The sequence below is a fragment of the Neopelma chrysocephalum genome, unplaced genomic scaffold (genome assembly GCF_003984885.1).
Source record: "Neopelma chrysocephalum unplaced genomic scaffold, ASM398488v2 Primary Assembly neopelma1_83, whole genome shotgun sequence".
NCBI classification, from domain to species: Eukaryota; Metazoa; Chordata; class Aves; order Passeriformes; family Pipridae; genus Neopelma; species Neopelma chrysocephalum.
The window spans coordinates 743,424-755,544 of record NW_020897745.1 but is presented as its reverse complement, the minus strand read 5'-3'; the positions used below and the strand labels follow the sequence as shown (position 1 = coordinate 755,544).

Here is a 12,121-nt window from a genome sequence, read left to right as displayed (position 1 = left end):
AGGCTTAAATCTGTCTCTGATTTAAACTTTGGTTTTGACCCACTGACTATGGTTGGCTTATTCTGGTTGTAAAAAAATGAGAAAATTCACAAACAAAAAATAAAAAGGAGGAAAAAAAAAGAAAGCACGAGACAAATTAATCACTGCATCCATCAAATGTGCTGCAGGAGATATCTGTGCAATAAAGGAGACGAGCCACATTGAGGATTCCAAGGTTAAATGAGTTTATTGAGTTAGTGGTTACAATGGTATGTCAGATACCTGTAATCCAAGCTACACCTACATATTTGCCTCTAAATTCTCACACTGTCAGTTTCCGTGTCTCTAAACATTCCACCACCAGGTCTTCTATTACTAATATTATAATAATCAGAATAATAATCATGATATAAAAGGCAATGTCAATCACCATATTGTGCTTCATACTCCACCATAAGGAATTCAATTGGCAAAAGTAAACCTCTGGTCATATTAATGGGATTAATCGAAATGTGAGCAATCATAACACTACTAGAATATAAAGAACAAAATCCGGTTTAAAAGAAGCATTTTTAAGATGAATTAGTTTGAATCTGTTTTAAAAATTCACATACTATAATGAAGATGACTTAAAAGTTATATCATTTAATTATTGGGCCACACATTGAAGCATATTGGCTAGTACATTTTTGCACTGCAACAGAAGCAATACAAGCTTTATGGTCTACCATTACAATTCCATTTTTTTTTTTTTCACTTAATATACCTGCCAACCTAATGTTTCTTGCATGCATTAAAGATTTCGGGGTTTAGACTTGAATTTTGTATTTAACCCACATGTACCCCCGTGATGCAAATTCTTTGGCCAATTCAATGCTATAGTTTACTTTAAAAAGGAAGCTTGGAGTAAGTCCATTTAACATCAGAGGGCAATGCCCTAAATTTTGGCATTGCAGAAGGTTAGTAACTTTATGAATAGAGTCTCAGGTCGCATGCAAATTGTCCCTGCTTCCCCCCACCCCATGCCAGACGCACACAAGTCGGCAGGTATGCATACAAAAAGAATATAAAACCCTCCTGGTAAAGCTTAGTGGTTTAGAATGAATCCATAGCTTTAAATTCACTTAAGGCCTGTACAGGGGAAATATGTTTCTTCTGGGACCCTCTTCTCACTCTTGTCTGATATTCTTCTGGTTTTTCTCTCTTTACTAGAGGTTTCTTCTCAGGGGCCTTCATCTTCCAAGACACAACTGGTGAGTTCACTGCAGCAGTACCATAGACCTTCTGATATTTAGTAGAAGCCACATAAGATGCTTTCACTGTAAGGACCACAGCGTTCATCAGATTTTTAGCTGCCTGGATGAGAGAAGTGGCACTGTCCAGCTACAAACAGAAAAGAAAATGAAATATGGCAAGGTTACTCCAAAGTAAAATACAGCAAGGTTATGCCACAACTGGATCACTGGACCATTTCCTGACTGAAGTCTGGATCCTCCCAGATCTTATTAAAGATGAAACAAATACTCTCCCTCAGGATTAGCTTGTGGTACCCAACACAACATGCACTGAACAGTAAAGGTAAGATTGTGGTACCTCACGTTACATTTTTTGATAATTCAAAGGAAAAAACTTGCATTGTTTCTTTTTCTTGCTGTTGATTCTTTTCCATGGTTGAAGAAGTTGCCTTTTTTTCACAAAAAAATTTTACTTCTCACTTAAAACCCTTAAAAATTTACTGTTACATGTCAGAAACCTCAAAACAGGTCAACAAGGATTTTTCCCAAGTGTTCTAGTTTGTTCTAATTATTCCTATTAAGCCCAGGATAACCCTCCCAGTGATGTCTCTGGGAATAGTGTGAAGCCAGTGCTGAGCTTGTTAGAGAATCCCATCTGAAAAGATGAAAGGAGGTTCTGAAACCCCTACAGAAATAAAAAGATGAAACAGTTAACCACAGGTTTTTGCAGCTCCTGTAACATGTGAGTTACTTATGACAAGGAATCTCACTTTATGATTACCAGGCTTTTTGTACTTATACCTTTGTGCTCCTCCCATGCACGAGTCTGCCTGAGGTTCCCGGATCCTCGGGATGTAAGAGCCCTTAAGAACTTGTTGAACTTCAAAACACTGGGACTTCCAGTCAGGCAGCTTCCATCATACACTGAAATGAAGTACATACCCCTGGCCAACATTTTCAAGAGGATTTTAAGCACTTAACGGGACTTCCAAGGCAACGTCTCAACGTCCCACAATGTGAATCAGGTACTTGCCAAATCCAAGTGGATGTCCTCAAAGTAGTAGGTCCTAAAAATATGCTCCTAAGTACTGTAGCAACCCAGGTTACTACTTATGATGTTCAATTATCCCTTTCCTAAAATACTGAAAGAGTAGGATACATTTTTTTGTGGTAAAGCCTTTCAGTTACATACCACAACATACCAGTTATAAACCTTTCAGTTATACCATGGAAACTGCTTTGATTATTTATAAGTCTTTCCCAGACTGTAGGAATTATTTTGCATGTAATATTATTTTAGCTCTTTAATTCCACCCCACATGTTCAGTAAGTTTTTAGCTATTTTTGGTAAGTGTAAATGGCCTGTGTCACTCCAAACCTTTCCTGCTCCCTATTTTGGGAGCGTATGATTCTGTAACATAAATGCCAAGCAAGGTAAGCAGGATAAACAGTCATAAGGAAATAACAAAAAACATACTATTCTTCACCTCAAATATTTTGAATCATTAACAGAAGAGTTCAGGAGAAATCCCCTTCTGAAGTGTTAGTGACTGATGTGAACAGGAACAGACCCTACAGAAAGCCTATCTGGAACCACATTATTCTATACTTACCTGTTCTTTTTTATTTCCTCACTATGATTCATTCAATACATAAATAGTTACATACAGTGAGGTGAAAAACAAAAAAAGCATTTTAATGATATTCACGTACTCGGTGCCATTTCCTGAAATGCACAGTGAATTGCCTGCCCCCAGTAAATATTTTTCCTCAGGACTAATTTGTATTTCTGTTAGGAAAAGAAACTAAGTTAAAAGATGGAAAACCACATTACATGGCAGGAACATGACTGTTCAAGAGGGAGTAATGAAATATAATCCAGTACAGTGTTATTTACTGTGTGATTTATAAGGCAATCTGTATGTTTGTTGGCAAATAACAGATCATACTTTATTAAATTAGGATATTCTAATTTACTGCAGAGATCTACAACCAAGCATTATTCATTGTTAAACGATTCTTTCTGAAACACTGGCGAATTGATATTGAATATAAAGTGATACCATCAAATAGTATTTACTTCATCATCAGTGTGAATAAACTGCCTGGATTGAGCCCATATTGCACATTCCTGAATGAATTCTAGTTGCTGAAGGTTTCCAGTAGCTTCACATTTTCCATCATGAAAAGCATTCTGGTAGCTGTTTCACATGCATTAGGGAACAGAATGATTAAAGGAAGCATTTTAAAATGAGGGGCCACACAAATTAGATGCTTAAACCTGTACATAGGGTCCAATCTACATCTTTGAACACATTAGTAATTTTATGAACTATATTGATAAGAGTGAGCAGAAGCTTGTACTTCTTCAAGATCAGATGCAGATTGCAATGGCACCTTTTAGGAAACCACATTATTTAGATACCATTTTAATCACCTTTAGTTTCAATCTGCTGTTATAGTAGATAAAAGCTCCCTGTTTTCACCATTATTAATCACATTTTAAGATACAGATACTTAGTCTTTGACCTTAATATCCATTTATATTGTAAAACGCTTTCAAGTCTTGGAATCAGAAAAGAGACATAAAACCCTCATCATAAAAATAGGCCATGATTGTTCTCCAAAATCTGCTGTTAGCCATCCCATGCATCCAATTTGGCCACCTAAGCACTTCTAGTGATTTTCTCATGCCTCCAGCTCCTTCCTTGTCTTGTGGCTCAGTAAAGAAGAATTAAACTGAATGAACATCATTCCAACTAACATTTAGATCTTACCCACCACTCCAGCGTTCCTCCAGCTTTCAGCTGTGCTTTGCCATCAGCAGAGCTACACTGGCATAAAGCTGGAATGAGGCAGCAGTGAATCAAGCCCTTAGTGCATTAATTCCTTACAAAATCCGGGCAAAGAAATACAGGCACTTTTCCAAAAGGATAATGTTAATAATAAAAAACATAAGAAGGAAAATTAACATTTCGAATAAAAGTACCACTAGGAAATTATTGCACTGTACAGAAGGCAACCTTCACTCCCTAGCAATGCCCAGAGAATTATGGATATAATCATCGTTATATCCATAATTATGTTAGCTGTTGGTCCTAACAGCTAACAGAGCCTTTGACTTGATACACAAAGTAATAGTGTTCTGCAACTTAGACCTCTTTACAAATATGTTTGCCTCCTTATAGGAAAAAAAGCCCTCTTAAACATAAGAGATAAATTTAGGTTATTGGACCATAAAACTCTAAGAACAGTGAATGCTGAGGAAAATTCAAAATTCACAAATAACCTAGAGAATCACTGCACTGGAGCTGGGCACTTAGTGTCACAGAATCACTGGGGTTGGAAAAGACCTCCAAGATCATGAAGTCTAAAAAATTTACCCAGGTTAAAACTGCCATGGAATTGCAGAATCATGTGATGGCTTGGTTGAAGGGACCTTAAAGATCATCTTGTTCCACCCCCCCCTTCCATGGGCAGGGACACCTTCCACTAGCCCAGGTTGCTCCAAGCCCCGTCCAACCTGGCCTTGGACACTTCCAGGGATCCAGGGGCAGCCACAGCTTCTCTGGGCAACCTGTGCCAGGGCCTCATCACCTTCACAGGGAAGAATTTCTTCCTAATATCTAATCTAAACCTGTTCATTTTCAGTTTGAATCCATTCCCCCTTGTCCTGCCACTCCAGGCCCCTGTAAGAAGTTTCTCTCCACCTTTCCTGTGGGCTCCCTTCAGGGTCCATTACCCTGGGAAAGCACAAATCATTCAGTAAAAAACAATTTAAAAAAAAGGCTTTTACTATAAGCTAACTTTGCTATTAGGGAACACAAGGGTAGAACTCTGGAACAGCAAAGGATCATATCTGCCAAGAAGATAATTCCAGACTTTTTCCCCCCTCCAAAAAAATCCTTAAGATTTAGAGGAGTTTTTGAGCTGCTTATAAGCTCTGCAGCAATTTTCCTGGACTATTTTGAAGAATTCTCCAGAATCTTGTGACAATCAAGATTTTTTGCCTCTTTTACATGATACACATAATCTGAGTCAAATAACCAGCAATTACAATACCAAAATAGCTGAAGAATTGGGAGAGAATAAAGCTGAACATTTTTCTTTTTAAGAGTACAGCAATGAAAAGAGATTTTCTCCCTGCATTGTCCCATCACTGTAATGGGGAAGAATTATACTTCAGTTTTGAGAAAGAAGTAAATCTAACTTCCAGAGATATCTTCATATTTATAACCACAAATATCCACAAAAAGTAAGGGAAATAGAGAAAAAAAAAACGTATTTCCAGTGAGGAACATTATAATATAGGTAGTTTTAAAAGAGCTGGTTGTTTAAGAATTTTCTCTATCATTATTGCTGATTTTAATAAACCTTAAAAAGTGGGAGAAGACATCAAAAGAATTGTAGATAGTTCCTAGTCATGAAATATTTGAGCAGAGCAAAAAAAAATGACCTGTGAAATTATAGGTCTGTTCAGCTCCCAAATAAGATAATTCAATGTCTGTGACAGTCTCCATAAACAAAGAGAAGAAAGAAATAAATGGCAACCAAAGGGTTGTGTGGGTTAAAATATTTTCAGAGTAACCTACATCATACTTTGATATGATTAAACTTTGAATTGCTTAAAATAATGCTGTGGATATAATTGGACCTTTGAAAGGCGTTTTGCTTAGTCCTACATGACAGTTTGATTAAAAACTCAGTTGATACAAAACTAACAAGGCACAATACAGAATGATTCCAAATTCTCTAACAGCTGCTTCCAAAAGAACATACACACACAAAAAAAAAATCAGTGCTCAACAGTGATTTTTTCAGTGGGGTCTTGGAGAAACCATTTGGCAGCTTCACAGTATTTCTATTTCTGTTGAAAGATTGGGAAAAAGGTCACTTATTTGAAGAAATTTTCAGGTAACAATTAGGAAAGTGGCAAGTCATACAGAAGGCAAGTGACTGATTTCTAATTAGCTGTTAAAAGTCACAAATGTAGATTTTATTTTGGCCAACTTCATAACAGATGATACAATAAGGAACTTTATTCCATGTAGGATCCCAGGTAATCACTCCTTGAGTATACAAAAATGAAGGAGCTGATGAAATAGGTTCAATTATCATATTCAGTTATGGAGCAGTGAGTCCTCTTCCCAGTCCAAGAACAATGTTGAGGAACTGGAAAGAATTTACATAAACTCAAGAATTAAAAACATATTTTATGGGAAATACTCAGTCAGCTCTGTTTTTTCCAGTCATAAAGAGAATGACTAAAAAATGAATTTATCAAAATCAGCAAGTACATGGTAACAGGAAGCTGATTATATTTCAACTTCCATAGATTGGACAAAGATAAAACAAAACATAATGGCTGAAAGGTGAAGCAGGTCATATTAGTTATTAATTAGCTGATTTTTTTTATGTAGCAGTGATAATAATTAATCACAGGAACTCATGAAAGATTGATTCTATTTCTTGAAATTGTGAAATCAATATTGGATGGTTTTGCTTAATATGTATTAACTACTGGACATTTTTAATGCACATCAATTCAGGGAGCCTGTGCATCAGTTATGCAGGAAGACAGCTTAGAGGATAAAAACAGCCCACATTGACCTTGAAATGTATGAATGCAAAAAGTTAGTATTGGGAATCATTGATAAATGCAGTTTAGTCTGGTTAACTTTGTACAGATTGCGAGGATCAATTGCCATTTATTTAAGCATGTTTAAAAAGAACCTCTAAGTGCTCAAATACTCTTGGCTAACACTTGATCTGCGTGCCTTTAGAAGGTAACTTAGGCATTGCCAAGTTCCTCAAGGCTATCTGTGAGTTCTTGGTGAATTCCTTGCTTCTTCTACTTTCCAAGGGAAGTTCACACTTTCATGGCCAGGTACAGTTGCTGTTACCACAAAGCAGAAGTCAGTTAACAGTCTCCGGACCAAATAAATTTGCATGAAGCAATTAGGAATCAGGAACATAATTTTCTCAGACTGTATTCTTATGCAACAGAACATTTTCCTCTCAGCTGTGCTGGATAGTAAATCCATTCCTATGTACATAAGATGCATGTAAGAAAAAGATCTTATTCATAATACTTATGTCTTACATTCCTGTGGCACATTCCATGCATAAAACATGACGATATTAGTGACAGCCAATGCAAGAATGGCCTGTTTGCTATTCAGATGCTCTCATCCCTCTGGTAGGAGACATCTGCTATTTATCAGCACTACTGTGCAATGGCTGAGGGTCTATTTTAGTCAGTCACTTGAAAATGCACATAAGGCTTTTGCTAGGTACAGTCCATTGTGAGAAAACTGTCTTATATATTTCAAAATCTCTATTTAAAAAAAAAAACTCATTATTTGGAAGGTAATGTGGTCACAATTATATTAAAAATGGATCATAGATACCCAGAGAAAATAGTATTATCCTTACTTAGCTATTTATTTTCACATTTGACTGCAATTAACTTAGTCCTCTATAGGTGATGAATATTTAATTCATTCTGGGCATAGTTGTGTTTTATAGGTGGCCAATCCACTGAATAACCATCATCATCTGCATTTTTTCAATTACAGGTAAGGAACCCAAGGGATTCCCAAGCCCATTTGGTTGTATTTTACAAGGGCTGTCATCTCCTAGGACAACAGAAAGCACGGATGTATAGCAAGAACTACAGGTATCTTCTGTCTTCTATGGACTATTGTCATTTTAATACACATTAGCAACTGCTTAATGTCAAATTTGCAAAAACAGAAGCATATGAAAATACTCCCAATACTGGCATTCCCAATAAAACATAAACAGACACAATAAAGAGGTATTTCTACAGTTGTTCTACTTATTCCAGGTTATTTTAAAACAAAAAGTATAAAAGTATAAAAAATTATATCCCAATTCATTTGCTTTGAGAAGAACACTCAATATGGAAGTTCCTATTTTAACAGCTGAAACGGTGGAAAAAAAAACAATTAGAAACACCTAAAAGTTAATGCTACACAATTTTTGTGAATTATAATTATTACTGATTTCTGTCCAGCCCGGCAGGTCCCAAAGGTGAAAAACATATTTTCAATTTTTTGATAGATATTAATTTTTCTATTCATTAAATGTTTTTCAATCAATAAATTACTTCTCCAATATTATTGCTATAAATGAAAAAAGTACAATTTTTCTTGTAGTAACCAAATATAATGTAGTTTTTGTCCTCAGTATTTAATATTAAATAAATATCTTGTTGCATTCCTTTCAGAATTTCATGGGGAAAAGTATTTTGACTCATGATAAAAAATCTGTCAGAACCAGTTATTTTTCTTTTTATGCTCATTATTTGCCATTTCACAGGAGGAAAAAAATGCCAAACCAGTACAACTCATATCATACCCCAGAAACACTCTAAGGACAAGTAATCATATGCAGCATTGAATTTTTAAAATTGAATTGCTTTATCAGTATTTTTCATGATACAGCACTGTCTCAAAGCTTCCAGTTACTAAATTAGGATATTTGATATCAGTTTGAATGCCAAAACATCTTCAACAATTCTACAGGACAAGGAAGAAATCCTCAGTCAATGAAGTCAAAGGAGTTCTGTAGATGGGAACAGGATTTCACAGATTTGCCAGAACTCCTATGGTTGTTTATATTACACATTTCACTTTCTACCTCAACCTACAACTGAGAAACATGGGAATGAGTTTTCTGCCATGATGGCTCCAGGTTTTTTTCTTCCAAATCTGCCTCATTCTGCACAGAACTGATGTCTGGAGGATGTTGCCCACTATGGAACATCACAGACAGAAAATATGGTTGCTTAAGGGCCATCAGAGTTCCAATAAAAAATTGAAGCAAAATTAGTACAACCACATTTACAACTTTCAAACCATTCTGCCCCATGGAATGGTTTGATCTGAATTCTTGGATGTTAACAGGAAACAGAATTTGGTATGACCATTTTAAAGAGAAGCTCCCACCTCATATTCAAGAAGATAAATGTCTACGACAAAGAAAAAGTCCAAACTCCATTTGACAGAGAGGAAAACCCAAACTAGAACTAAAATTTTTTGATATTGCCAGGAGGCTTGCTGAAGACAATTAGAGTAGGAAGTCTGTCAAAGCTCCTTATCAGGCCCAATAAAAAAGCAATTTACAACAATTTACACAGGGATTCACATGCCAGAAGTCTACACAAGATACAACATTGCCTCACCCTGAGAGCACAGAAAGAAAAGCACAGACAGGACTCTGTCAAAAGCATCTCACTACAAAGTTCCATTTTCATATTCAATTGCAGTTAAATCTAAAGAAAAAGGAAATATAGGATATCTAGCTAGCCTGTGCTACTGATCTCCCTCCTCCTGACTTGAGTTCTGATTTGGTTGTAATTTGAGAACAGAAATAAATTTTAAAAGCCCAAAATAATCTAGTCCTCTTTCAAACAGAGTTTTAGAAGCAAATCTTTTGTTCCTTATCTAGAGAACAGGTATAATAACAAGAAAAAAAACATGTCTTTCTTACAGTCTTACCTGAAAAGCGTCCAAATCATGTCTAGTTGGCTGGAAATTGTACTCAGTGATAAAATGTAGGAGACTTTGGATACAAAAAAATCAATAAAGCACAGAAACACTACATGCTTTACACAAGAATGTGTTATCTCCTGCTATTCCTCCTGATTTTGTCACAAAGAAAACACAAAGAAAAGCAGCATAATGCAGGATTTCAGATTGCAATGTTGAGAACTGTGCTATTTGCCCAAATTCTTTTTAAATTTGTACAAGTGCCTGTATGTGGTTTATCTCCCCATCTTCAACTGCAACAATCTGCCACTTTTTTAAGGCAAATCTGCTCCTTCAGGTACCTTCTTATCTCTAAAGTGATGCTTGCCCAGGTCAGCACAGAGACACATTTTGAGGATGGCTGCTCTACAGGCTTTTCTCAGGAAAGGGCTTGGAAACAATGCATCAAACAGATCAGAATGAATAAAGAAAATCCTCCTGTAGAATGGAAGACAGTCCCAGGACAACTGTTCCTTGCTTCCTAATGTTTGCCCACTGTTGTCCATGTATATTTTACATCTTGTAGAAGCAGATAAAGGGTTTGATTATTCAAGATACTGATCCCTTCTGAGGTGCTAAAAGGCTTTCACTTCCTTGAGGGTCCTTCCAGTATTGCTCAACTCAATCAGTAAAAACATTCCTTTCTCTGTTTGATTCCCTGAGCACTATCCAGGACTTTAAAACAGTATAAAATGAAATAAAAAAACCAAAATCTAATCTCCACAATAGTCTTCAAGGGAGAGCCCTATTTCAGCTTTTCATAAAAGTCCCAGCACTGACAGAGTTAGCTTAATCTTATACAGCAAATAATTTGTAATGGAAATTCTATCATTTTATACCAAATAAATTATTCACAATAAACTGTTCTACTTGTTTGACCCACTCAATTAATGGTTAAATAAATAACATTCATCCTTACTAAAACGAATTTTTTCCCTGGTCAATTATGGAATATACAATCTGTAAATGCATTTGTACATTACATTTTTAACTTTAGCTAACATTAAATGCCACTAAAAACCATCAAACCGGGTAAGATTTAATGGAATTACTGCAAGCAAATGAAACCAGAATAAAACAGAAACATTTGTAAAGGCTGTTGCATCTCGAGGAAAGAACAAGCAAAGATGACAGCAAATTGAGAACAAATTGGAATGAGTAAAATCTTGCTCTGAATTCCAAAGGCTCATTTTTATTACTCATGCTTTATAATGTAAATTTTCATTTAGGATGTATGTCATGGTTTTAGCAAGGCCCAAAATCCAATTCCTATTCCTAGCCCCCCTCCCACATCTCAACCCCATGTGAGATGGGTTTTCCAGACAAAAACACGAGACTCAATATGGGGGAAGGAATATATTACAAAGACTATACACATAAATAAATACTATAATACACTGCATACAATCTTAACTCTATATCTATCTCTACCATGACAGTAATATTTACAATGGGCCAAATCTCTTCTCCCTCCAAATAAAAGTCCAGGAGAGAAGAAGAAGAAAAGACCCCTTCCAGTCTCTGAGCAACAGGTCTCTCTCTAGGCAGTAGGCTTTCTTCTTCTCTTTCAGGCAGCAGTTGCAGCTGGATCCTTGCCAATACACACGAGGGGGGTCTCCAAGCCCCTCTCGGCCCCTCGACGCCAAACGAAGGGTCTTTCCGTGGACTACGTAACCCCAGACAAGGTCGTTCCACCACGGTCATATCACGAAACACGGGGGTCTTCGTGACAGTCTGGTATCTTCAGGGGAAATCAAGCCCCTTCACAGAGCTTCTGTGCTCTGCTTCAAAGATGGCTGCCAGCTTCTCTGAAGCTGCAGCAAAGGGGGGAAAGCCCAAGGTCACCCCCTCCACACACATTCCTTTGGCCATCCTGGCTGAGCTCTCAGGAGGCCGGAGCTTCTTAGCTCCTCTCTGTAGTGCATACTGCACTTTAGGACTCCACTCAGTCCACCACCCCCTCCTCTTTCTCAGAGGGGTCTCTAGCGAGTTTGGGGGGTTTGGTTTGTCCAGTTCTTACCCTCCGAAACTCTCTTCCTGCTGCTGGCTCGGTTCTCTTGTCCTGCTTTTCTGCTGCTGGCTCTTCTCTTTTCCTTCTCTTTAGACAGCTCTCTGTCTGCCCTGGTTGCATACTGGCTTATGTTGTTCCTTTGGTCTTTATCAGTTGGCTCTTTGCCACTGTTCTTCGGACGCTGCTGTCCCTGCTGCTCCGTCACCCACTCGCAGTGGAGAAAACTCCTTCGGCATCTCAGACACAGGCACTTAGTTCAGTTCTGAGTCCCTGCAGCCCCCCAACCGGGGGCTGGGGGGGGCAGAGGCCCCCAAGGGGCCGGAGCCCCTTCTCCTCGTGGC

At 37.4% G+C, this 12,121-nt stretch overlaps 1 protein-coding gene across 7 annotated transcripts in view; it reads right to left on the bottom strand.

The window, feature by feature from the left end:
• Nucleotides 1–200: 200 nt before the first annotated feature.
• CTNNA2 (catenin alpha 2) overlaps nt 201–12,121 on the bottom strand; it is a 492,427-nt gene continuing 480,506 nt past the window's right edge. For all 7 annotated transcript variants that reach the window (XM_027691274.1, XM_027691275.1, XM_027691276.1 and 4 more), the window contains one exon: nt 201–1,362. In XM_027691274.1, the coding sequence (XP_027547075.1) occupies nt 1,075–1,362 (288 nt within the window). In that variant the 3' untranslated portion in view covers nt 201–1,074. The remainder of the gene's footprint in view (nt 1,363–12,121) is intronic.